Source organism: Canis lupus, chromosome X (genome assembly GCF_011100685.1).
Source record: "Canis lupus familiaris isolate Mischka breed German Shepherd chromosome X, alternate assembly UU_Cfam_GSD_1.0, whole genome shotgun sequence".
In the NCBI taxonomy this organism is placed as follows: Eukaryota; Metazoa; Chordata; class Mammalia; order Carnivora; family Canidae; genus Canis; species Canis lupus.
In genome coordinates, this window is record NC_049260.1 from 56,834,887 (window position 1) to 56,862,305 (window position 27,419).

The 27,419-nt window shown below is 38.6% G+C and overlaps 1 protein-coding gene across 9 annotated transcripts in view; it reads right to left on the bottom strand.

The window, feature by feature from the left end:
* PHKA1 (phosphorylase kinase regulatory subunit alpha 1) overlaps positions 1-27,419 on the bottom strand; it is a 180,379-nt gene that overhangs the window by 40,329 nt on the left and 112,631 nt on the right. For all 9 annotated transcript variants that reach the window (XR_005386338.1, XR_005386339.1, XR_005386340.1 and 6 more), the window contains exons 15-18: positions 22,483-22,592; positions 21,388-21,532; positions 5,790-5,868; positions 2,006-2,172 (exon numbers count right to left, since the gene is read on the bottom strand). Coding sequence is in view for 6 of the 9 variants with exons in the window: in XM_038587724.1 (XP_038443652.1) it covers positions 2,006-2,172; positions 5,790-5,868; positions 21,388-21,532; positions 22,483-22,592 (501 nt within the window). In the remaining 3 variants the exon portion in view is untranslated. The remainder of the gene's footprint in view (positions 1-2,005; positions 2,173-5,789; positions 5,869-21,387; positions 21,533-22,482; positions 22,593-27,419) is intronic.

Consider the following 27,419-nt stretch of genomic DNA (forward strand, 5'->3'; position numbering starts at 1 on the left):
ATATAACATAGGTACTTGAGTGGAGGATTATGAAGACTACAGAGAGAAGTGTTCTTGGCACAGAAGGGCTGGCAAGCAATAAACTCAGCCATTGTGAGACCACTGACGTGTAAAACCAGAGAGGAGAAAGTGACTTACAATGCATAATATCAAATTTAGTAATATATATCATCAAAAAGATACATTTTAGAAAGTAATCTAAGAGAATGAGTGTGACAGATGAAAGTCACAACTACCCATGGAATAGCAAACAACCTCAATATGTGATTATTTTGGTCTGGTTTTCAAAATATTTGTTTATGCCACGATGAATATCATGACTTTGGTAATTATTAACAACAGGAAATAACTTTGTATTTAATGTATTTTTCCAATCAAGAAATTCACTATTTTAGATCTTACAAAAACAAACGTAGAGTGAATTAAATGGTACTTAGGTAAGTCAATGCTGAGCCCAAACAAGAAAATCATCCTCTGACTGCTAATGTGTTGGTCTATTGTGTATGAGATAATGCTTGCTATCCCTCAAGAAAAGCCAATTTATTTTTTCTTTTCTCTAACACACCACTCTTTTTTTAATAATAAATTTATTTTTTATTGGTGTTCAATTTACACACAGAATAACACCTAGTGCTCACCCCATCAAGTGCTCCCCTCAGTGCCCGTCACCCATTCATCCCCACCCCCGCCCTCCTCCCCTTCCACCACCCCTAGTTCGTTTCCCTGAGTTAGGAGTCTTCATGTTCTGTCTCCCTTTCTGATATTTCCCACCCATTTCTTCTCCCTTCTCTTATATTCCCTTTCACTATTATTTATATTCCCCAAATGAATGAGACCATATAATGTTTGTCCTTCTCCGATTGACTTATTTCACTCAGCATAATACCCTCCAGTTCCATCCACGTTGAAGCAAATGGTGGGTATTTGTCATTTCTAATGGCTGAGTAATATTCCATTGTATACATAAACCACATCTTCTTTATCCATTCATCTTTCGATGGACACCGAGGCTCCTTCCACAGTTTGGCTATTGTGGACATTGCTGCTATAAACATTGGGGTGCAGGTGTCCTGGCGTTTCACTGCATCTGCATCTTTGGGGTAAATCCCCAGCAGTGCAATTGCTGGGTCATAGGGCAGGTCTATTTTTAACTCTTTGAGGAACCTCCACACAGTTTTCCAGAGTGGCTGTACCAGTTCACATTCCCACCAACAGTAACACACCACTCTTAAGATAAAGAAATTAGCTGCTTTAAGATATAGGCCAACAGGCAAATACCCAGACAATGAAAGCAGGCAAACCGTATTTTAGATAGCTAGAAGAAGAACTGGCTCCTATTAGGCCTTCTCTCTTTGGGATTCAAACAATGTAATTCTTGCCTTGCCTTGGTTAGTGTCTTAACAGTCTATGGTGTTTCTCAGCCATTTTTAATATATGCCCTCATGATGCTTTCTCAGTTTATTATCTTTGTATTTCTAGTAGCCAATTAGATTTGTTGTGTTTTATTTGTCTAGTTTGCAATATGAAAGCAACAGGCACGCTGAATAGGCTTTTTCAAACTATGTAGACCTTCTCAGAGATTCTGATGGGCCACAGCAACATTATATATAAAAAGCATTCTAATTGAGTTTCTTATTTTTATGCTTTTAAATGTCTAAAAGCAGTACTGTATATGTATAGTTCTCCTACTATATCTTGATTAAATATCTCTCACTCACCATTGATTCCTCTCATTTTGAAATCACCAGCCATTACATATACCCGGGACAGAAATATTCCTTAGCTTTAATAAGAGATAGTCAAACTCCATACTCCACAATCACCACAGGGATATTAGACCAGAAACCAAAGGATGAAAAATGAAGCCAAACAAAAGTAGAAATCTAGGTGTATTAAATAAAAGTGAGACTGCTGGCATTGAGAAATATTAAGGAGGATGCTCAACACTCAACACTACTTTGTATTCTTGCCCAGCAAGGCCATGGCCTTTATGAAGCTTTCTTACCATTACTGGTTGAACCATAGCCATTCATCCAGTCGCCAGATTCCAGCTCATTATAGTTATCATCGTAATCTTCACTGTACAGCTTACCCTCAGGTCCAGGATCCATGAAGCTCAAATGTGTGCAGCAAGATGTTGTTAAAAACTCTGACAATTTACCTGTTTGAATCCTGACAGTTACAGGGCAAATTGAAAACAGAAAATTAGAGGAAATCCTTTTAAAACAACACATTTCAGTGAAAAAAGGGATACCCAGAATGTTTCGTTGGGGGATTACTAGTGCTTATATATTAGGTATAAATTTTGTAAATATGAAATATTATAGCACTCCTAGGTATGGTGTAGTGCAGGCTGGGGTCATGTGTTAATAAAGACTACAATTATGGGTTCACAATCTACCAGTAGATCAATTTTGATCTCTTTCACTGCTATATACTATGTTGCTAACTATGTCAAACATCTGGCCAAAATTTCCATTGGCTAACAGAGAAGCTGGGACAGAATGAAGATAAATCATCACAAATCCATCACATTGTTTAAAAAAATACTCAAAGATCATTTTGAAAATGAAAGATGAAATTTGAAAATTTTATGAATTATAGAGGATTGTAGACCGTATCCTCCCCTATCTATAAAACCAATTGCAAAACCCACAGAGAAAGTCAGTAGTACCGATTTTCTAAAGAACACAGCCCAGCACCCGGTGGAGAACACGATTGCTGTGGCTGCCACCTACGACCTGTACATATTCCAGGACAAAATCAACTAAGAAAGCTAGTGTGAGGACTAAGCCTGGTCTTTTCCTCAGAGGAAGGACATTGTCTTCCTCTAGAGCCATGAGGAGGAGTATTGCACTTCTCACTTCCCCTTTGCAGACTGGAAGGCCTGTCCTTCTGCCTTCAGTGAGATGAGCCATGGGTTGCTGCTCAAGCAAACAACTTACTCAAGGCAGAATTGGTGGACTGTGCTCAATGAAGGCAATTACTCAAAATAGATTTAAAAAAAGAAAAAGCCAGCTTGAAGGGGCTCCTAAAGGCCAGACCTTGGATAATTTGAACATTGATATAAACAATGACAGGAACGGGGCATTGAGTAAAATCAGAATCCATGAATTTATGCTACACTAAAACTACAAAATAAAAAGGGATATTGGAAAGCTCTTTAAAAAAAAGATGAATGGATAAAGAAGATGTGGTTTATGTATACAATGGAATATTACTCAGCCATTAGAAATGACAAATACCCACCATTTGCTTCAACGTGGATGGAACTGGAGGGTATTATGCTGAGTGAAGTAAGTCAATCGGAGAAGGACAAACATTATATGTTCTCATTCATTTGGGGAATATAAATAATAGTGAAAGGGAATATAAGGAAAGGGAGAAGAAATGGGTGGGAAATACCAGAAAGGGAGACAGAACATAAAGTCTCCTAACTCTGGGAAACGAACTAGGGGTGGTGGAAGGGGAGGAGGGCAGGGGATGGGGATGAATGGGTGACGGGCACTGGTGGGGGCACTTGACAGGATGAGCACCGGGTGTTATTCTGTATGTTGGCAAATTGAACACCAATAAAATATAAATTTATTAAAAAAAACAGAAGGATTCTAATTAATAAATATGCACAGGATGATAGAAACATAGAATCATCACTTAAAACCCCATTAGTAATAATTTATTCACCAATGGAAGATAGCATTGGTTAAAGACTGTCATAGAAAGGATATGGAGAAATCTACCAGATATCACTTTAACTAAATTGAAACACATTATACAATATAACTGACCTTCCTTCTTCAAAACTATGTTAAAAACTATCATGAAAGGCTCACAAAAAGCTGGGGAATTGTTCTAGATTAAAAGACATCAAGGAGATATAATAACTAAATGCCAATGTGTGATCTTTGATTGGGTCCCAGAATGGGAAAAAAAGCTATGGGGAGAACTTGGCCACAGCAACTTCTTGCAAGATACATCCATGAAGACAAGAGAAACAAAAGCAAAAATGAATTATTGGGACTTCATCAAGAGAAAAAGCTTCTGCACAGCAAAAGAAACAGTCCACAAAACTAAAAGACAACCTACAGAATGGGAGAAGATATTTGCAAATGACCTATCAGATAAAGGGCTAGTATCCAAGATCTATAAAAACTTATTAAACTCAAGAGCAAAGAAATAACCTAATCATGAAATGGGCAAAAGACATGAACAGAAATTTCACAGAGGAAGACATAGACATGGCCAAAAAAACACATGAGAAAATGCTCCGCATCACTGGCCATCGGGGAAATACAAATCAAAACCACAGTGAGATAACACCTCACACCAGTGAGAATGGGGAAAATTAACAAGACAGGAAACAACAAATGTTGGAGAGGATGTGGAGAAAGGGGAACCCTCTTGCACCGTTGGTGGGAATGTGAACTGGTGCAGCCACTCTGGAAAACTATGTGGAGGTTCCTCAAAGAGTTAAAAATAGACCTGCCCTACAACCCAGCAATTGCACTGCTAGGGATTTACCCCAAATATAACAGATGCAGTGAAATGGCAGGACACCTGCACCGCAATATTTATAGCAGCAATGTCCACAATAGCCAAACTGTGGAAGGAGCCTCGGTGTCCATCGAAAGATGGATAAAGAAGATGTGGTATATGTACACCATGGATTATTACTCAGCCATTAGAAACGACAAATACCCACCATTTGCTTCAACGTGGATGGAACTGGAGGGTATTATGCTGAGTGAAGTAAGTCAATCGGAGAAGGACAAACATTATATGGTCTCATTCATTTGGGGAATATAAAAAGTAGTGAAAGGGAATAAAGGGGAAAGGAGAGAAAATGAGTGAAAATATCAGTGAGGATGACAGAACATGAGAGACACCTAACTCTGGGAAACGAACAAGGGGTGGTGGAAACAGAGGTGGGTGGGGGGTTGGGGTGACTGGGTGATGGGTACTGAGAGGGGCACTTGGCAGGATGAGCACTGGGTGTTATGCTATATGTTGGCAAACTGAACTCCAATAAAAAATTTTTTAAAAAGCTATGGGGAAAAAACATTATTAGTATAGTTGGGTAATTTTGAATCTGAACTCTACATTAGGTAATATTAGTACTGTATCAATATCGAATTTTGTGAGTGTGATGATTATATTATAGCTCTGTGAGAATATCCTTGTTCTTTAAGACAAACTCAAGTATTTAGAATTAAATTGTCATGATGTCTCTGGCTAACTCTCATACTTCAGCAGCTAAAGTGTGTGTGTATGTGTGTGTACGTGTGCACATACATATATGTGAAAGGGAGGAGAATAGAGGAGAAGGGAAGGGAGGGAGGAGTGAGAGGAGATGAAGGACGAGGAGGGAGAGAGAACGCGCAAGTGACACAGATGTTAACAACAGATGAATCCTGAGGAAGGGTATATGGTACTCAATACCATTCTTGCACATTTCTGTAAGTTTGAAATTTTTTCAAGATAAAAACTTAGGGAAAAGAGAAAAAAGCAGCCAGAATTGAGTAGTTCAGTAACTTTTTTTTTGTTTTTGAAAGAATACGTTTTCCAGTCCACGAGTTTATGAGGTCTAGGGAAAGAAAAGGGTGGGGAAAATTCCAAGCCTTTTCTATAACACTACATTCCTTGATTCAATCTATCAAAAATGAGTTCCTCTAAATAGGATGGGACTATATTGTTGGAGATGCAGAGAAAGGCATCACAAGTCTACCATTACTATACCCAGCTTCCAAATTTCATTTCATTTCACTAAAGAGTATGTAGAGGTCACTTACCTTGCTCCACCAAAATAGCCATCCTGCATTTTTCGGAGTGCTGCTAGGATACTTGAATTCAAGCTGGTTCCATCATCATCTTGAAATGAAGAGAATTTTAAAACAATTTTTTTGTGGCTTTAACTTTAAAATAAGGAGACTATTTCAATTATTTCAAACCAAAATTCTGGTGGCAATGGTACAGATGAGACACTTCTCATTGCTTACCCTGTATTTCAACAATTGATCTGAGAGCCAACAACACTGTAGAATGGGCACGTGGTAAGGGTGATTGCCAATAGACAAGAGTTCCTCAAAGACAGTATTTTATCATAAGCACATAGCACAGTGCCTGATGGCAGAATACTTAATGGTTACTGAAAGCTGACAATAACAGTAACAGTTATCATTTGTTTACGATATGTGCCAAGCACTGTGCTAAACATTTTATATATTTTCTTATGTAAGGAGCCTTGGTTTGTGTGTGTGTGTGTGTGTGTGTGTAGGCATACAAAATAAAGAAGGCTAACAATGACCTGACTTTATGTAAAGGGGATCGTACTATACATACTCTTTTGTGATCCAATTTTTCTTTTCTTTTTTAAAAAATTTTTTATTTATTTATTCATGAAAGACACACACAGAGAGAGGCAGAGACATAGGCAGAGGGAGAAGCAGACTCCCTGCGGGGGGCCTGATGCAGGACTCGATCCCAGGACTCCAGGATCACGACTTGAGCCAAAGGCAGATGCTCAACCACTGAACCACCCAGGTGCTCCCACTTTTTCTAACTTCTCTTTTGTAAAAGCTAAAAAGCATAGCAGACATTTAAAACTGTTTTTGTATTATAAACAACACTGTGATGAAGATCACTGTACCTATATCTTTATGCACTCATTCTGTGATTTCCTTAGGATAAATTCTAATAAGTAAAACTGTTAGGACAAAGGAAACACTTACTGAAAATTTTATACAGACTGCCCACTAAAAAAGTTTTGCCAATTATGTTTCCACCATCAGTATAGAAAGCCACTGTTTTCCCACATCCTTAATAATGATCTTTTAATTCTTTGTTTATCTGATACTTAAAAGATACTCTTTTAACTTTATTACTAGTAAGACTGAGCATATTTTCATGTATATATTGGCTATTTGTAGTTCTTTTATGATTTGCCTGTTCATATCCTTTTCCCATGTTTCTATTGTTTATCTTTTTGTTAAATGACTTTCAAGGGCTCTTTATATTTTGTGGACTATTACCTTTTCTCCATCATATGTATTGAAAATACTTTATCTACTTTATTATTTGTCTTTCAACTTCAAACACAGTTCTTGTAGAAAAGATTTAAATTTTCATGTTTTTGAATTTGCCAATTTTTCCTTTTTTGTGTCTTGCAAAGGACAGCTTTCTTCAGCTCAAGATCACAAAAACATTCTCCCATATTTTCTTTTAATACTTTTATAGGTTATTTATTTATTTTTGCTTAGATTTTTTTTATCTATTTAGAATTTTATTTTGAATAAAATGTAAAGTAGCAGGCCTAAATGAATGATTTCCCCAAACTTATTTATTTATGCTCTTTTTTTCTTCATGTTTTTATTTAGATTCCAGTTTGTTACCATACAGTGTAATATTAGTTTCAGGTGTAGAATTTAGTGATTCAATACTTCCATACAACACCTGGTGCTCATCATGACAATTGCCCTCTGTAATCCTCATCACATATTTAACCCATTCCTTACCCCACCTCCCCTCTGGTAACCATCAGTTTGTCCTCTATAGTTAAGAATCTATTTCTTGGATTGCTTCTCTCTCCCCCCCCCCCCGTTCTCATTTGTTTTGTTTCTTAATTCCACATATGAGGGACACCTGGGTGGCTCAGTGGTTGGGTGTCTGCCTTTGGCTCAAGGAGTGAACCTGGGTCCAGGGATTGAGCCCCATGTTGGGCTCCCTGCAGGGAGTCTGCTTCTCCCTCTATCTATGTCTCTGCCCCTCTCTCTCCCTCTGTATCTCTCATGAATGAATAAATAAATAAAATATTTTAAAAATTCCATATATGAGAGAAATAATATGGCATTTCTTTTTCTCTGACTGACTTATTTCACATAGCATTATACTCTCTAGCTCCAACCATGTCCTTGCAAATGCCAAGATTTCACTCTTCTATGGCTGAGTAATATTCCATTATACCACAACTTTTTTATCCATTCATCAGCCAATGGATACTTGGGCTATTGCTGATAATGTTCTTCAGCTTCTTTTTTTTCAATTTTTATTTATTTATGATAGTCACACACACACAGAGAGAGAGAGAGAGAGAGAGAGAGAGGCAGAGACATAGGCAGAGGGAGAAGCAGGCTCCATGCACCGGGAGCCCGACGTGGGATTTGATCCCAGGTCTCCAGGATCGCGCCCTGGGCCAAAGGCAGGCGCTAAACCGCTGCACCACCCAGGGATCCCTGTTCTTCAGCTTCTATGTGGATTGCAACCTTTATCATTATTTTACTTACAATGGATCTTCTCTCATCATTTTTCGTTTTTAAAAATCTGATTATTTTTGTACATTTTCTCTTCCATATGAAATTTAGATTCAGCTTGTTAATAATAATTTGGGTTTTTATTTTGATTTGGAAATGCACCGAATTGATAGATTAATGAGAATTGACAACCTCTCAATATTAATTATTTCTATTTAGCAACATGGTATGTCTCTAGTAATTAAAATCTTTTGTGCTCTTCATTAGTTTTATAATTTTTCTTTTTTTTATAATTTTTCTCATATGACTCTATGCAAGTTTCTTTTTTAAGGTTTTATTTATTTATTAGAGAAGATAGAGAGAGAGAGAGTGCACACAAGCAGGCGGAGTGGCAGAAGGAGAGGGAGAAGCAGCCTCCACACTGAGCAGAAGCCTGATGTGGGGCTAGATCCCAGGACCCTGAGAACATGACCTGAGCCTAAGGCAGATGCTTAACTGAAAGAGCCAACCAGACACCCCTGTATGCATTTTCTTACTAAGTTTAATCTTACATAATTAACTTTTCTAGAAAATTTGCTTTTTTTTTACTCTTAGTACTTATTTTTTTTTCCTTTTAAGTCATTTAAAAATTTTTTTATAATGGAGTTCAATTTGCTAACATATAGCATAACACCCGGTGCTCATCCCTCAAGGCCCGTCACCCAGTCACTCCCACCACCCCCCACGCCCACCTCCCTTTCCACCACCCCAGTTCGTTTCCCAGAGTTAAGAATCTCTCATGTTCTGTCTCCCTCTCTGATATTTCCCACTCATTTTCTCTCCTTTCTCCTTTATTCCCTTTCACTACTTTTTATATTCCCCAAATGAATGAGACCATATAATGTTTGTCCTTCTCTGATTGACTTATTTCACTCAGCATAATACCTTCCAGTTCCATCCACATTGAAGCAAATGGTGCGTATTTATCGTTTCTTTTTCTTTTTTTTAAAATTTTATTTATGATAGTCACAGAGAGAGAGAGAGAGAGAGAGAGAGAGGCACAGACACAGGCAGAGGGAGAAACAGGCTCCATGCACCGGGAGCCCGACGTTGGACTCGATCCCGGGTCTCCAGGATCGCGCCCTGGGCCAAAGGCAGGCGCTAAACCGCTGCGCCACCCAGGGATCCCCGTATTTATCATTTCTAATGGCTGAGTAATATTCCATTGTATACATAGACCACAGCTTCTTTAGCCAGTCATCTTTCGATGGACACCGAGGCTCCTTCCACAGTTTGGCTATTGTGGCCATTGCTGCTATAAACATCGGGGTGCAGGTGTCCCGGCGTTTCATTGCATCTGTATCTTTGGGGTAAATCCCCAGCAGTGCAATTGCTGGGTCGTAGGGCAGGTCTATTTTTAACTCTTTGAGGAACCTCCAACAGTTTTCCAGAGTGGCTGCACCAGTTCACACTTCCACCAACGGTGCAAGAGGGTTCCCCTTTCTCCACATCCTCTCCAACATTTGTTGTTTTCTGCCGTGTTAATTTTCCCCATTCTCACTGGTGTGAGGTGGTATCTCAATGTGGTTTTGATTTGTATTTCCCTGATGGCCAGTGATGCAGAGCATTTTCTCATGTGCTTGATGGCCATGTCTATACCTTGTGTGGTGAAATTTCTGTTCATGTCTTTTGCCCATTTCATGATTGGGTTGTTTATTTCTTTGCTGTTGAGTTTAATAAGTTCTTTATAGATCTTGGATACTACCCCTTAATCTGATAGGTCATTTGCAAATATCTTCTCCCATTCTGTAGGTTGTCTTTTAATTTTGTGGACTTCTTTTTTTTTTAATAATAAATTTAGGGGATCCCTGGGTGGCGCAGCGGTTTGGCGCCTGCCTTTGGCCCAGGGCGCGATCCTGGAGACCCGGGATCGAATCCCACATCGGGCTCCCGGTGCATGGAGCCTCTTCTCCCTCTGCCTGTGTCTCTGCCTCTCTCTCTCTCTCTCTGTGACTATCATAAATAAATAAAAATTAAAAAAACTAAATTTATTTTTTATTGCTGTTCAATTTACCAACATACAGAATAACACCCAGTGCTCATCCCGTCAAGTGCCTCCCTCAGTGCCCGTCACCCATTCACCCCCACCCCCCGCCCTCCTCCCCTTCCATCACCCCTAGTTCGTTTCCCAGAGTTAGGAGTCTTTATGTTCTGTCTCCCTTTCTGATATCTCCCACACATTTCTTCTCCCTTCCCTTATATTCCCTTTCACTATTATTTATATTCCCCAAATGAATGAGAACATACAATGTTTGTCCTTCTCCGATTGACTTACTTCACTCAGCATAATACCTTCCAGTTCCATCCACGTTGAAGCAAATGGTGGGTATTTGTCGTTTCTAATGGCTGAGTAATATTCCATTGTATACATAAACCACATCTTCTCTATCCATTCATCTTTCGATGGACACCGAGGCTCCTTCCACAGTTTGGCTATTGTGGACATTGCTGCTATAAACATCGGGGTGCAGGTATCCCGGTGTTTCATTGCATCTGAATCTTTGGGGTAAATCCCCAACAGTGCAATTGCTGAGTTGTAGGGTAGGTCTATTTTTAACTCTTTGAGGAACCTCCACACAGTTTTCCAGAGTGGCTGCACCAGTTCACATTCCCACCAACAGTGTAAGAGGGTTCCCTTTTCTCCACATCCTCTCCAACATTTGTGCTTTCCTGCCTTGTTAATGTTCCCCATTCTCACTGGTGTGAGGTGGTATCTCATTGTGGTTTTGATTTGTATTTCCCTGATGGCAAGTGATGCAGAGCATTTTCTCATGTGCATGTTGGCCATGTCTATGTCTTCCTCTGTGAGATTTCTGTTCATGTCTTTTGCCCATTTCATGATTGGATTGTTTGTTTCTTTGGTGTTGAGTTTAAGAAGTTCTTTATAGATCTTGGAAACTAGCCCTTTATGTGGTACGTCATTTGCAAATATCTTCTCCCATTCTGTAGGTTGTCTTTTAGTTTTGTTGACTGTATCCTTTGCTGTGCAAAAGCTTCTTATCTTGATGAAGTCCCAATAGTTCATTTTTGCTTTTGTTTCTTTTGCCTTCGTGGATGTATCTTGCAAGAAGTTACTGTGGCTGAGTTCAAAAAGGATGTTGCCTGTGTTCTCCTCTAGGATTTTGATGGAATCTTGTCTCACATTTAGATCTTTCATCCATTTTGAGTTTATCTCTATGTATGGTGTAAGAGAATGGTCCAGTTTCATTCTTCTGCATGTGGCTGTCCAATTTTCCCAGCACCACTTATTGAAGAGACTGTCTTTTTTCCAGAGGATAGTCTTTCCTGCTTTGTCGAATATTAGCTGACCATAGAGTTGAGGGTCCACTCCTGGATTCTCTATTCTGTTCCATTGATCTATGTGTCTGTTTTTGTGCCACTACCACACTGTCTTGACCACCACAGCTTTGTAGTACAACCTGAAATCCGGAATTGTGATGCCCCCAGCTATGGTTTCTTTTTTAATATTCCCCTGGCTATTCAAGGTCTTTTCTGATTCCACACAAATCTTAAGATGATTTGTTCCAACTCTCTGAAGAAAGTCCATGGTATTTTGATAGGGATTGCATTAAATGTGTAAATTGCCCTGGGTAGCATTGACATTTTCACAATATTAATTCTTCCAAGCCATGAGCATGAAATATTTTTCCATCTCTTTGCATCTTCCTCAATCTCTTTCAGAAGTGTTCTGTAGTTTTTAGGGTATAGATCCTTTACCTCTTTGGTTAGCTTTATTCCTAGGTATCTTATGCTTTTTAGTGCAATTGTAAATGGGATTGACTCTCAATTTCTCTTTCTTCTGTCTCACTGTTAGTGTATAGAAATGCCACTGACTTCTGGGCGTTGATTTTGTATCCTGCCACACTGCCAAATTGCTTTATGAGTTCTAGCAATCTTGGGGTGGAGTCTTTTGGGTTTTCTGTGTACAGTATCATGTCATCTGCGAAGAGCGAGAGTTTGACTTCTTCTTTGCCAATTTGAATGCCTTTTATTTCTTTTTGTTGGTTGATTGCCGAGGCTAGGACTTCTAGTACTATGTTGAATAGCAGTGGTGAGAGTGGACATCCCTGTCTTGTTCCTGATCTTAGGGGAAAGGCTCCCAGTGTTTCCCCATTGAGAATGATATCGGCTGTGGGCTTTTCGTAGATGGCTTTTGAGATGCTGAGGAATGTTCCCTCTATCCCTACACTCTGAAGAGTTTTGATCAGGAATGGATGCCTTATTTTGTCAATGCTTTTTCTGCATCTATTGAGAGGATCATATGGTTCTTGTTTTTTCTCTTGATGATATGATCAATCATGTTGATTGCTTTATGAGTGAACCAGCCTTGCATCCCAGGGATAAATCCCACTTGGTCATGGTGAACAATCTTCCTAATGTATTGTTGCATCCTATTGGCTAGTATCTTGTTGATAATTTTTGCATCCATGTTCATCAGGGATATTGGTGTATAATTCTCCTTTTTGGTGGGGTCTTTGTCTGGTTTTGGAATTAAGGTGATGCTGGCCTCATAGAACAAGTTTGGAAGTATTCCATCTCTATCTTTCGGAACAGCTTTAGTAGAATAGGTATGGTTTCTTCTTTAAATGTTTGATAGAATTCCCCTGGGAAGCCATCTGTCCCTGGACTTTTGTGTCTTGGGAGGTTTTTGATGAGTGCTTCAATTTCCTCCCTGGTTATTGGCCTGTTCAGGCTTTCTATTTCTTGCTGTTCCAGTTTTGGTAGTTTGTGGTTTTCCAGGAATGCGTCCATTTCTTCTAGATTGCCTAATTTATTGGCGTATATCTGCTCATAATATGTTTTTAAAGTCGTTTGTATTTCCTTGGTGTTGGTGGCGATCTCTCCTTTCTCATTCATGATTTTATGAATTTGAGTCTTTTCTCTCTTCTTTTTAATAAGGCTGGCTAATGGGTTATCTATCTTATTAATTCTTTTAAAGAACCAACTCTTGGTTTTGTTAATCTGTTCCACAGTTCTTCTGGTCTCTATTTCGTTGAGTTCTGCTCGAATCTTTATTAACACTCTTCTTCTGCTGGGTGTAGGATCTATTTGCTGTTTTTCGCCAGCTCCTTTAGGTGCAAGGTTAGCTTTTGTATTTGAGTTCTTTCCAGTTTTTGGATGGATGCTTGTATTGCGATGTATTTCTCCCTCAGGAATGCTTTTGCTGTATCCCAAAGATTTTGAACGGTTGTATCCTCATTCTCATTAGTTTCCATGAATCTTTTTAATTCTTCTCTAATTTCCTGGTTGACCCTTTTATCTTTTAGCAGGATGGTCCTTAACCTCCACGTGTTTGAAATCCTTCCAAACTCCTTCTTGTGATTGAGTTCTAGTTTCAAAGCATTTTGGTCTGAAAATATGCAGGGGATGATCCCAATCTTTTGGTATCGGTTCAGACCTGATTTGTGACCCAGTATGTGGTCTATTCTGGAGAAAGTTCCATGTGCACTTGAGAAGAATGTGTATTCAGTTGCGTTTGGATGTAAAGTTCTGTAGATATCTGTGAAATCCATCTGGTCCAGTGTATCATATAAAGCTCTTGTTTCTTTGGAGATGTTGTGCTTACAAGACCTGTCGATTGTAGAAAGCGCTACATTCAAGTCACCAAGTATAAGTGTATTATTATCTAAGTATGTCTTAACTTTGGTTATTAATTGACTGATATACTTGGCAGCTCCCACATTCGGGGCATAAATATTGATGATTGTTAGGTCCTCTTGTTGGATAGATCCTTTAAGTATGATATAGTGTCCCTCTTCATCTCTTACTACAGTCTTCGGGATAAACTTTAGTTTATCTGATATACGGATGGCTACCCCTGCTTTCTTTCGAGGACCATTTGAATGGTACATCGTTCTACAACCTTTTATTTTCAGGCTGGAGGTGTCCTTATGTCTAAAATGAGTCTCTTATAGACAGCAAATAGATGGGCCTTGCTTTTTTATCCAGTCGGAAACCCTGTGCCTTTTGATGGGGTCATTAAGCCCATTCACGTTCAGAATGACTATTGAAAGATATGAATTTAGTGTCATCATGATACCTATTCAGTCCCTGTTTTTGTGGATTGTTCCCTTGGACTTCCTCTTTCCATTAGAGAATCCCCCTTAGTATTTCTTGCAGAGCCGGCTTGGTGGTCACATATTCTTTCAGTTTCTGCCTATCTTGGAAGCTCTTTATCTCTCCTTCTATTCTGAATGGGAGCCTTGCTGGAAAAAGTATTCTTGGCTGCAGGTTCTTCTCATTTAGGACCCTGAATATATCCTTCCAGTCCTTTCTGGCCTGCCCGGTCTCTGTGGAGAGGTCTGCCTTTAATCTAATATTTCTCCCCATAAAAGTTAGAGATTTCTTGTCTCTTGCTGCTTTAAGGATCTTCTCCTTATCTTTGGAATTTGCAAGTTTCACTATTAAACGTGGAGGTGTTGAGCGGTTTTTATTGATTTTTTTTTGGGGGGGGGGAATCTCTCTATTTCCTGGATCTGAATGTCTGTTTCCCTTCCCATGTTAGGAAAGTTCTCAGCTATGATTTTTTCAAATACATATTCTGGACCTCCGTCCCTTTCGGCGCCCTCTGGAACCCCAGTTAAACGTAGATTTTTCCTCTGAGGCTGTCATTTATTTCCCTTAACCTATTCTCATGATCTTTTAATTGTTTTTCTCTTTTTTCCTCAGTTTCCCTCCTTGCCATCAACTTGTCTTCTATGTTTCTCACTTGTTCTTCTACCTCGTTAACCCTTGTTGTTAGGACCTCTAGTTTGGATTGCATCTCATTTAATTGATTTTTAATTTCTGCCTGATTAGATCTAAATTCTGCAGCCATGAAGTCTCTTGAATCCTTTATGCTTTTTTCTTTTTTTTTTTTATTTATTTTTTTATTGGTGTTCAATTTACTAACATACAGAATAATACCCAGTGCTTTATGCTTTTTTCTAGAGCCACCAGTAGCTTTATAACTGTGCTTCTGAATTGGCTTTCTGACATTGAATTGTAATCCAAATTTTGTAACTCTCTGGGAGAGAGGACTTTTTCTGATTCTTCCTTCTGAGGTGAGATTTTCATTTTGCTTAGTGCAGAGTGAGTCATTTTGTTCAGTGCAGAGTGGCCAAAAACAAGTTGTACTGGAAAAAGGAGAAAAAGAGAGAAGAGAAAAAAGAAAAGGAAAAAAAAAGAAAGAAGAAGAAAAAAAGAGAAAAGTTGAGGGAGGAAGCAAACAGAAAACAAAAAACAAGGGGGAGTATCCTCTGATACTGTAGATCCCTCGAATTCCCCTGGAACTTTCCAGTGCTGCTTGGTCAATAACTTGCTTTTCCCCTGTCCTTCCAGCTGGTCTTCTGGGGGGGGGGGGGCGGGGAGCTGCTGTTCTGATTCTCTGGTTTGTGCACCTGGGGGAGCTGCTCAGCTCCCTGCCTGGTTCATGGCTCAGTGGGAGTTGTTTATCCTGTGAGGCCACTGTGAGGCTCAGTGAGGGTTGTTTATCCTGTGAGGCCCCAGGAGGAACAACAACAGTAGCGGCTCTCCAGCTTTTGATTCAGCTCCCACAGTAACTACCACAGCTCCCAGTCTGCAGGAGCCTGGATGCTCCGGGGGCGGGGCCGCAGATCTGCACAGCTTGGGGCCGCCCAGCGGTCCTTGCTGTGCTGTGTCCTCCAGGCCTCTGCCTGTCCCGGAAGGAGCGCTGGATCTTGGGCTGTGTCCCCTAGTGCCCTGGGCTCCGGGGCCTGCTCCACTGGAATCATGCTACGGGGGCGCGCAGCCCACTCTGCGTGGAGCCACCGCCAGAGCCGCTGCAGGAGCTGCTCTGGGGCCCTGCCTGGCACGCGCTGCAGCCCTTTAGGGAGCTCAGCATGGTGTGTGGCACGGTCTCCTCCGGGGTGCGGGTCCTCTTTAGTGTCCCTGGGAGCCTGAGGGCATCCCCCTATCCCTCCTGCTCCTGGGATTCTGCTCCAACTCCCTGAGAGTGCCTTTCTGTCCGGGAGGATTGGTGAAACTCCTGCTTCTCCTGGAAGGGGCTTTCCTGTCCTGGGGGCACGCGCCTTGCAGCCTTAGCCCGGCTCCTCGCTGCGGCTCCTCCCCGTTGGATGCTTTTTTATTTCTTTATTATTATTTTTTCCTTCTTCCTACCTTGATAGAAGCGGAAAGTCTTCTCCCTGTTGCATTCCAGCTGTTCTCTCTTTAAATCTCAGACCGTAGGTTTTCAGGATGATTTGAAAGTTATCTAGGCAATTTGGTGGGGACAGGTGACTTGGGGACCCTCCTCTTCCGCCATCTTGCCCCCTCCCCCAAGAAAATTTGTTAATTTTATCTAGATTTACAAAATTAAATTTGGTATTCTTTTATAATTTTATTATTTTTATAACTATTTTTTCTATTTATTTGAAGCACAGTTGAAAAAAGTGGTACACTTTGGAAATTTAGTGGCACAAGGTATGCTACCATAGCTGGAGGGACATTATACAGTTAAAAAAAAGAAAATAAGGAAACAATTCCCATTTCAAACACTGCATTATGTAATTGTACCTGCCCAAACAAACCTTTTAAAATACTAGGTCAATAAACTGCTAATATCCATAAAAAGGGAGCTTTATTACTAAAATGTAAGAATTTGAAAGATTGGTATCTAAACAAAAGACAAAAACAAACTTTAATTGCATTTCTTTACATTTCTGCATTTATTGACTGTGAAGTTCTTCTGTACATCCTAATTCCCCCTGGTTTTCTATAATTATATCTTCAAGTCACTCTATCATCTCTATTCTGCTATTGAGCTTATCTACTGAGTTTTTCATTTTAGTTATTGTAGTTTTCAGTTCTAAATCTTCCATTTGGTTCTCTATATTTTCAAATTCTTTGTTGAGGATTTCTATTTCTTTGCTGAGACTTCCTACTCTCAAGTGCAGTGCAGTAATAATTTCTTGTTAAGGTATTTTTATGATGACTACCTTAAAATCTTTGTCACAATTCCAATAGCTTTGTTATCTTGGTATTGGTGTCTGCTGACCAATTTTTCTCATTGAAGTTAAGATTTTCTTGGACATTGGTATAAGTGACTTATATTGTATTCTGGAAATGCAGGGTATTATCTTATGAAACTTTGGGTCTTACTGAATCTTCTGATATAGCAGTTCTCTTCTGATACTGTGCAGCAGGGAAGGGAGCACTGCCTTATTACTGCTAGTGGGTATAGAAGAAAGTTCCTCTATTGTTGTGCAAGGATGAAAGTCTAAGCTCCTCACTAGCACTTCTAGACACTACCCCTAAGAAAGAAGAAGGGTGCTTCTTCACAGGTATATGAAGGGTTCTGTCTAGCGTCCCCACATAGACTTTGATTATAGAAGTGGGAGTGGGGCTGCAGTTTTTTCCATGATGTTTGGCTAGAGTAAGGCAGTTATTGTCTGAAAGTTTTCTGTCTGGCTAGGTTGCCCCTCTGCTGTTATGTTGGCCAGAGGAAAAAGGGTTTTCTTGGGTCTTTTTACTGCAACATTTGTATTTCTGGGATAAAAACTTCTCCAGCATCTGGTTCTGAAACATGGGACGAAGGAAAACCCACTATACTCACTGCTGTGTCATTTCTCAGATGCAAAGTCCCTAGTCATTCTCCCTTCTATTTTCTGACTTTCAGAGTTTTTTTATGTTTGTTTTACAGATAGTGTCCAGGGTTTTAACTGTACTTAACAGGAGAAATAGGGAGAAGTGAGTGCACTCCATTTTTTCTGGAAATTGGAACTCCTTTTTTCCCCCAAAGTGTTTACAGATATAAATATTTCCAAATATCACTATGGTCTAATATCTTAAGTTTTGATAAGTAGTAGTATTATTTCTTATTTTAGAACACTATCTAATTTCAAATTTTTGCCCTTTTTAAGAATTATTTGTAAAAAAAACTTTAATTCTTTCATGGTCAGATTTTTAAAATTATTCTTGTGTCATATGTCATATGCCTGGCAATATCACCTATATGATTTCTACTTTTTAAAAAATAACAATTCTTTGTGTATTCTTTTTAGGTATAGTTTTGTATATACTCATAAATACAAAAATCGGGCTTGTTAATCCTCCTTATCTTTAATTATTTTTTATGCTTGATCTGTGCCATTCTAATAGAAATATGTTATAGTTTCCGATTATGACTCTACAATAGTTTTATCATTTGTCTTTAAGTTTTCCTAAATATCTGCTTTATACATTTCATTGACACTATTGTGTAGATAAAGGTTTTGGCCCGTTATATCATCTTTTTATAAGGTAAGTCTCTTTTTGAGTATAGCTGACATAACATTATATTAGTGTCATGTGTATAACTTAGTGATTTGGCAAGTTTATACATTTTGCTATATTCACCTCAAATGTACTTAGCATCTGTCCCATTACATTGCTATTGCTATTGCAATATCATTGACTGCATCCCTTATGCTGTGCCTTTGATTCCCATGACTTAATCATTCCATAACTAGAAGTCTCTATCTCTCTTTCTTCTTCACCCTTTTGTCCCCTCCCCTCTGGCAATCATCAGTTTGTTATCTGTATTTATAGATCTGATTCCGCTTTTTGTCTGTGTAGCTCTTACCAACATAAAATATCCTTCCTGTCTCTTTTAAAGACTTGTGCCTTGAATTATATTTACTATTTTTGATATTAGTGTTGCCACCATGGCTTTTCTTTTTGTTAGCATTTACATGATTTATCTTTATACATTCTTTTATTTTCCATTTTCCCATATAATCTTATCTTAGGGATATCTTTTGTAAGTAGCATCTAGCTGGATTTTGCTCTTATATGTATTCTGGAAATCTTTATCTTTAATATGATAATTTAACTAATTCACATTTTGATGTGATCACTGGCATATTCATTCTCATTTCACCAGCACAAAATTGTCACTGACAAAAACATACAGCTGTTGGTAATGTAAGCTTTGGAGACAGACCTGGTTAGAGGCCTGACTCTATCCCAAGCTTTGTGACTCTGGAAAATGAATAAAATGTGGCTATTAATATGACCTACCTGAATAGAGTTGTAGAGATTTCAAAATAATGCATTGAAAGCACTTAGCTCAGTGCCCAGCACAGAGAAAGTGTTCAATAAACATTTCAATTATTACTGCTATGTTACTGCTGTTTTTGTTGTGTGATCAAGTACCAAGTATCAAAACTTTGTGATTTAAATCTAGATCTTAATTTTCTTCCTAAGGTATGGCTGTGTATCTCACCCCAATTATTAGATATTTTAATTTTGAAATCTCTTTGTTGCCACAAATTCAACATGTCCCTTTACAACTGGCATCTTCTTGTAGAATTTCTCTGTTTCTATCAATGGCAGCATTATTTACCTAGTCTCTAAATCTTTGCATTACCTTGATTCATATCCCATATCTAGTTAGCCAACATCTGACTTGTAGGTGTTATCTAAAATACTCCTTTATTCTTCTTTCCCACTTTTTTGTTATTATCATCAATCCAATATATCTTCTCACCATCTCAAACTTAGATTATTTTCTTTGATATCAAATTCTTACTACAATGATACTGTCATCAAATCAATATTCTGTAAACACCCCTTTCATCATGCCACTCCTTGTTCAAAAACTTCTGATAATTTCAGACTTCTGAGAAAATCTGGTTGAATATCTGTGCATATTTTCAATGCCTTCATTATCTGACTCCACTTTATCTGATTTTGTTGATAATTATATTCCAACATGCAAAGCCACTCCATGCAGGTTGGCCTCTCCGCTGTGCACTCATAAGTCAAGCTCATCCCTGTCTCTAGGTCTCATTCATGGTATTTTTCCCTTACCTAAAGGGCCTTTCCTTCTTCTCCAATATGAATTCTTCCCATCCCCAAAAGCCTTGATAAGTCCCACTTCAGTCAAGAAATTTTCTTTAAAATTGTGATCGCCTTCACTATAAAATACGAATCTCATGGTTTGGTACTTCTTTATATATTGTCTTCAGTTGTTCTCTATTACTTTTGTGTATCATCTTTGCCTCTCCAATTAGACTTTATACTTTCAGAAGACAATTCTGGGAACATAGCGTTTATTAATCAGGTACATGTTAATTGGCCTAAATATAGAAAGCAAAAAGAATAAATCTACCCTACTTTCTTAATTCCTTTGCTTTTGAAGCACTTTAGAGATGTGACCAATATCCTTATTGTCTGTCTGGACATTGAACAATTTATGACAAAGGATTCTTCTCTAATGAAAAGGAATTCTACGTACTTTGGCAGTACAAACAGGCTTTTGGAAGCAATTGCAAAGACACAGAAAGGAAGCAGTGCTTCAGTATTGGCTCTAGTCCTCCAGCAACTGAGAGAATAATAAATCCTTTCACCTGGTTTCAAATAAGCAATGTCAGGAAGCCTGGTCAAAAAGGAAAAGATAAACTGAGAGCCTCTCCACTTCTCCCTGCTAAATTTTACTGCTTCAGTTAGGCAAGCCTTGCAAGGATAAGTCTGGGAGCTTATCTATAAAATCTTGATGCTCCAATGGAGTAAGACAGATGCAGAATGTATTATTACTGTCTTTAAAATGAATTGTATGGGATCCCTGGGTGGCGCAGCGGTTTGGCGCCTGCCTTTGGCCCAGGGCGCGATCCTGGAGACCCAGGATCGAATCCCACATCGGGCTCCTGGTGCGTGGAGCCTGCTTCTCCCTCTGCCTGTGTCTCTGCCTCTCTCTCTTTCTCTCTGTGTGACTATCATAAATAAATAAAAAAATTAAAAAAAAAATAAAAAATAAAATAAAATGAATTGTATAAACAGAGTTTTTGCAAATTGGCCTAAAAACCAGTTAGTCCCCAAGTTATTCTAATTCATTTTTTAATTATAGCCCTCAAACCATCTGAAATATTCTTGTGTATTGGTTCATTTGTTACATATTTATTCTAAAACATAAGCTCCATGAGAGTAGAAAACTCATCTGCCTTATTCACCTCATGTATCCCAAGTGCTTAGATAAATCCCTGGCACAAAATAGGAGCTAATAAGTAATTATTGAAAGAATAAATGATAACGAATAGCTCTCCAATGATTCTAATATTTTGAAGGAACTAACCACATCATTTATTCCAAAAGTACTTTTGTTTTTTGCCTCATACAACCTTACCAAGCATGGTATGTGAGATGGGGAAGGTGATGGTGGGCTGGCCTGTCATCCTCCAGCGGCTACAGAGGTAGGAGAGGTCTGTTCTAAGCATTTCTACTATCATCTTGTTGTCCAGAGCCAGGTAGAACTGTTGCTGGTCTATAAACTGAGAAAAAGAGGAAAAATAATAGCTCAGAATAATTTACTCTTACAACTGTACAATAATATTTTAAAGTATTCACATATTCACAAGGATATATAACATGTCAGAAAGGCAACAATATCCCCAACTTTAGTGCCTCATTCTTTCCAAATAATCTGATAGTCCCTTGGTACATATAGTAGTTTTTTGACATTTTTACAGTGTACTATATACTTTACAAAGTGTTTTTAAGTACATAATTTTATTTAATTATATAACAAATGAGTGAGGGCTTTTCTTTTAATAGATGAAAATAAGGCCACAAGACATTAAATGGATTAACAAAGTCATATGACTAGCAAATGGCAAGGTCAGAAATAGAATCTATGGTCCATTAGTCTTTTGTCTATACCTCAGCTGCACAATTTCAGATGTAAGATGACAAAGCTTTCCTCCTATGCACACATATAATTTGGCTTATTATTGTAATGTAACTAATAAATATCAAGCTAACAATGTGTATAATCATGGCTAAAACAGAACTGACATTTTTGTTTAGAAGAGGGTATCAATGATTTCCAGGCATATAGAAGGGGCCTTTGCCCAAAACAAAGAGAACACATAATTCAGTAGCTAAATAAAAAAAGACTATATTTTTTTTATGAAGGACAAATACAGTCTTATTTTTAACATTTAAAAAGGAGTACTTTTAAAGGTACCCCAACATGTATAAAATTCCTAGTCACTGTTTCTGCAACACCCAGGACTATTCTTGGTAGCCACAACCACTTGGCATTGTTCCGTGCTACAACTTCAATTCAATCCAACTCAACAAATATTTACTAAGCAACTTAATATGTGCAAGGCCCCATGAACTCTAATACTTGTCCTAACTCCAGTAAATGTTTTATTTCTGTAATGTTTCTGTTTTACTTCCATTCATCTCAATGCATGCTAAAGTTCATTCCACCCACCTGTGGAGTGAAGGTAAAGATAGTTTTCCGAATGTCATAGAGTTTTGAAGTTCCAAGGACTCCCATATGCCTGTAGGGTCGTCCACTGAGTTTCATTCTACTGTTGCATCCTGAGGTAGAATTGAGAAATGCTCAAGATCTTTCTAGGGCACAAATCCAATCAGTAAACCTTTGGTTTTTTTTGGGGGGGGATTAGATTTACACTTCCTGATTGAACAAAGTTTTGTGTCTCAAAGTTAGTATCCGTGTTATGTACAAGGCCATATGAAGCACTGTAAGCTCTCTAAGAGAAAGAGTATGAAATTATTTCTGTTCTTAAAAGATTTTATGCTCTTATAAAGAAGTCACATAGTCTACATATAAGAGAAAAGCATGCACATGAAAATTAATAGTTCTACAAAAGATAGAATTCTATTAGTGATATTCATATGCTGAATTTCCTTAAATCCCATGAAAACTGCAAAAGCTACTTTGACTATCAAACTTATTTTTTAAAAGATTTATTTATTTATTCATGAGAAACACACAGAGAGAGGCAGAGACACAGGCAGAGGGAGAAGCAGGCTCCCTGCAGGGAGCCTGATGTAGGACTTGATCTCAGGCCCCAGGATTATGCCCTGAGACAAAGGCAGACGCTCAACTGCTGAGCCACCCAGGCGTCCCTACTATCATACTTACTAATGTAAACCATGCTTCAATAAAGCTGAACAAAACCTCATCAACTTAAAGATGGCATACTAAACTGAAAAACTGAAATGAATTTATCTTGATCTCCTTCAATTGCATAGTACTGACTCATTTTAATTCAATGAACAACACATCTTATTCAAACAAATCGAAAATTTTTATATTATTGTGTCTGATAGGAAATTTTGTAGAATCTTATACATAGAGCAAAATTTACTTGGCAGAGGAACATTTTTGAAAACTTAAGGGGACGGCATGAACTATCAGACAGCTACAAAAGGCATAATTTTAGAGAAAATTTATATAAAATCTGTTCATGTGTCTAAATATTATGTATGTGTGTATGTATATATGTATACACACACACACATCCACCTTATTTCCCTGAGTATAAGATGTCTTCTTTTTCATTGTTTAGCATTCTGAAATTAGAATCTATCTGATAATTGATATCTGTGTTACATGTAGTTGAATTTCTTTTTCTTTCAAAAGGCAGTTATTACATCAATATCTCTTACCATGAGGAAATAGTTCATTTATTCACACACATTTTTCCCTTTTATAACACACAATATATTGTATAACATAGGGTAGCACTATACACAAGGAGCTTCTCAAACTCTTTCCTCCAAAATATATATTGAATATCGTTTCACATTAGTACTGACAGAACTAGTACTGCTTTTTTTTTTTTTAATTGGATGGAACACATTTTTCTTGGGGGTTTTATTTTTGCTCCTGCTTTATCCTAAGTATGAAACTTATCAAATATGCACATTTTTAGTGCTGCTTCACTTTTAGGGACAGAACCAGAGAACTATCAATGCCTTGGTCATATTCCAGGGTCCACTCTGGAAAGCACACATTTTACCTTAGAATGATATCACAACCAGGCTTATCCACTGCTCCTTCCATTTTGTTTCCTTTTTATTGTAGTAAAATATACATTACATACAATTTACCATTCCAACCATTTTTTATTTTATTTTTTAAAAATACAGCTTTTATTTATTTGAGAGAGAGAGAGAGAGAGAGAGAGTTAACAGGGGGAGGGCAAAGGGAAAAGCAGACTCACAGCTGAGCAGGGAGCCTAACATAGGGCTCTCGGATCATGACCTGAGCCAAAGGCAGACGCTTAACAGACTGAACCACCAGGCACCCCAGCGTGATCTAGTTCTGCATAGTACATACCCAAACTCCAGATTCTCAAAAGGAAAGCAGGTATTCAGCATAAGCCATACTGTCTGTACAGTTTAGACACACATTAAACCACCCTTATCCTTTAAAAAAAAAGATTTATGAGAGAGAGAGAGAGAGAGGCAGACACACAGGTAGAAGGAGGAGCAGGTTCCATGTAGGAAGCTTGATGCGGGACTCGATCCCGGAACTCCGGGATTACTCCCTGAGCCAGAGGCAGACGCTCAACCGCTGAGCCACCCAGGTGTCCCAACCACTCTTATCCCTAAGAGGATGGTGGAATCCTCCCCAAGTCCAGGTCTTCAGATGTCATCCAAGGGCCAAACTTGCATGCAGTTAGCCAAGGTGTCTTTGTCAGTAGGTCCCTGATGCAGCAAAGTAAGCCTAATCTATAGTATCATCCTCAGTTATACCCTCAGGAGCCCTAGATTTAGCCAGATAGAATGAACCATTACTATAAAAAATATGTATCTTCAACAGCCAGGTAGCTTCCACCTTAAGATTCTGTATTAACCTTTTTTATCTGGCTTGAGGGATCAATCAATCCAGGCACAGCACAAGTCTGGCCAGTAAATTGAAACTGACCTCACATTTCTTCTCCCTTCCCTTATTTTCCCTTTCACTATTATTTATATTCCCCAAATGAATGAGAACATATAATGTTTGTCCTTCTCCGACTGACTTACTTCACTCAGCATAATACCCTCCAGTTCCATCCACGTTGAAGCAAATGGTGGGTATTTGTCATTTCTAATAGCTGAGTAATATTCCATTGTATACATAAACCACATCTTCTTTATCCATTCATCTGAATGCCTTCCAAAGCTGAGGCAATGCCACGATAGTCAGTACTCATAGAACAGAACAATTCTAGAGGGCACACACAGTACTCTTGGACAAAAATGTTAGGTATAACATACATTAATCAGGCAGTTTAGGTTTACAGGATCTCCAATAGGGTCTTCCACTGCAGGCATCCTGTCCTAGGGCTTCCAGTCCAGTCCAAAAAAAAAAAAATCAGTTCATCCTATGGTTCCAATAGGAGTGTCTCCTGAAGGGAGCTGTCTCATTTAGCAACCATAGTTTTACAATCATCTCCTCTCATCCAGACCTTTTGTCTGGAAGAACTGCATGCAAGACGTTTAAGAGAATTTTCATAGGTAAACATTTTTATACAGCTTAGCCAGAAAGACATATCATGTCCAGGAATTGGTCAGGATGAAATCCTGAATTTTCAAATATTTTAGAAATGAGTTTTCATATCTCTCTTCCCTTTGTTCTGTTCCTTTATCCAGTGAGCAGCCTAGAAAAGATCATTTTCTTTCTGGGGAAAGCTGCATTTAATAAGCAAATTGCATTACTAAGGTTTGTGGATCAGGAGAAAGGTGAGGGGAGTGAAGCTATCAGTCTATTTTTGTAAACTGGAATTAATATGGAAAGCCAAACACAACCACTAACAGCAGTGGCACGGTACCAAGAAGGGGTCAAAAGCAAGCTACCAAGAGTGGGGAAGGAGTCACATTTGCTGTGACATGCTTCCTCCAATTTGTAGCTTTTGCAGAAATCACAAGAATGCAATCAATTTTTGCATCATACATAAAGAGCCAATTAGTAGATCAACTTCAGATGGTCCAATCAGAGAACAAACCCTTTCCTGTGGGCATCAGCAACTGTCCTAAATGGTCCAGCCAGAACTCAGGATGGTTTCATAAATTTAGAGCCCCACAGGCAGGGTGACCCAAATCTGCAATGATCTGAGTCTGAGTTTATTTAAAGTTCATTTTGTTCATTTAGAGTTCATTTAGCCTGTGCTTGCTTTCAGTTCGGCACATTTGGTGCTGAGGTGGGAACAGTCTTATAGCCAACCATACTGGGTTTCAGTTGAGAGTCAGGTCCAGGCAATTAGGATCTGTGAATGCCAAATTAGGATGGCAAAACAGCAGCTTTTCTTAGGCAGCTGCAAAGCTGGGATGCTGCAAGGCCAGTCAGCCATGGTCTAAGTCCAAGTCTAAGTGATAAGCAAGACTGTCCTAAGCTCTTTATTGTGTCATTCAGTCCAAACTGACCACTCAAAAATATGCACATCAGGACAAAAAATGATCAGCCCCCCTACGAGTTAGACATTTGGTTTCATAAAAGCTTCTAGCAACCAAAAACTACTTTTTAAACTCAAAAAAGTTTATTTTCATCTGGAGATTGTCTCTTCATGTATTCATTTTTCTAGAAGCTCCAACAGGTAAAATATGATAGTAAAATCATTAGTTATGGAGACTAGTTCTTGTTTCCATTACTCAAAGAATTTTAATTTCGATCTGCCCACTGGCAGCAAAGAGTAAGGTGGTTGTGTTCCACTAAGACTCTTTTTCTGTTTTGCAACTTTCCCTGATCAGAATGGTCCCTCTAGCTTTAGATTATAAGAATATAACATTTTACATCAATTTTTGTCATATCTCCAGATGCAAAAGTCACAAATAACAAAACCATTTTAAAAATTCTCCCTTTCCTCCTTATTGAAAGTTCAAACTTCTAGTAATGTTACTTATGGAACATTATAGTTGCAGGGAGATCCCAGTTGTAATGTGGGGGTTGGGGTGGGAAGCTGATGTAGCAGCAGCCAGAGAATTTTTTCCCTTTGATTTATAAAACTGCTCCAACTCAGAAAAGTGATTTAACCTTTTTTACTCCCACTTGAACAAAAGGGGCATGAACTTTTAAACATTTGGTCCCATCCATGGATCAGTTTTGGGGATGTTTGCCCTTTCTCCTCCAGCCTGGAGAAGAAAAGAAAAACCAAAGGCATGAGATGGACTTCCCCTACCCCTCACTTTAGCATCACGGCCAAAATTAGCCAGATGATCCACCAAGCCAACTCTCCTGGAGTTGGATCTACCATTTTCAAATTCCATAGATAACTTTTACCTCTCACAACTGAAAGTAGTTCAGCTGCTGTTTTGTATCATGGATAAATCCACAGCCACCTAGGTACCACAGGCTTGTCATCCCCTACCTTCCTTTTCTCAAACAATGCTTTTGCCATATTTAAGTGGATTAAG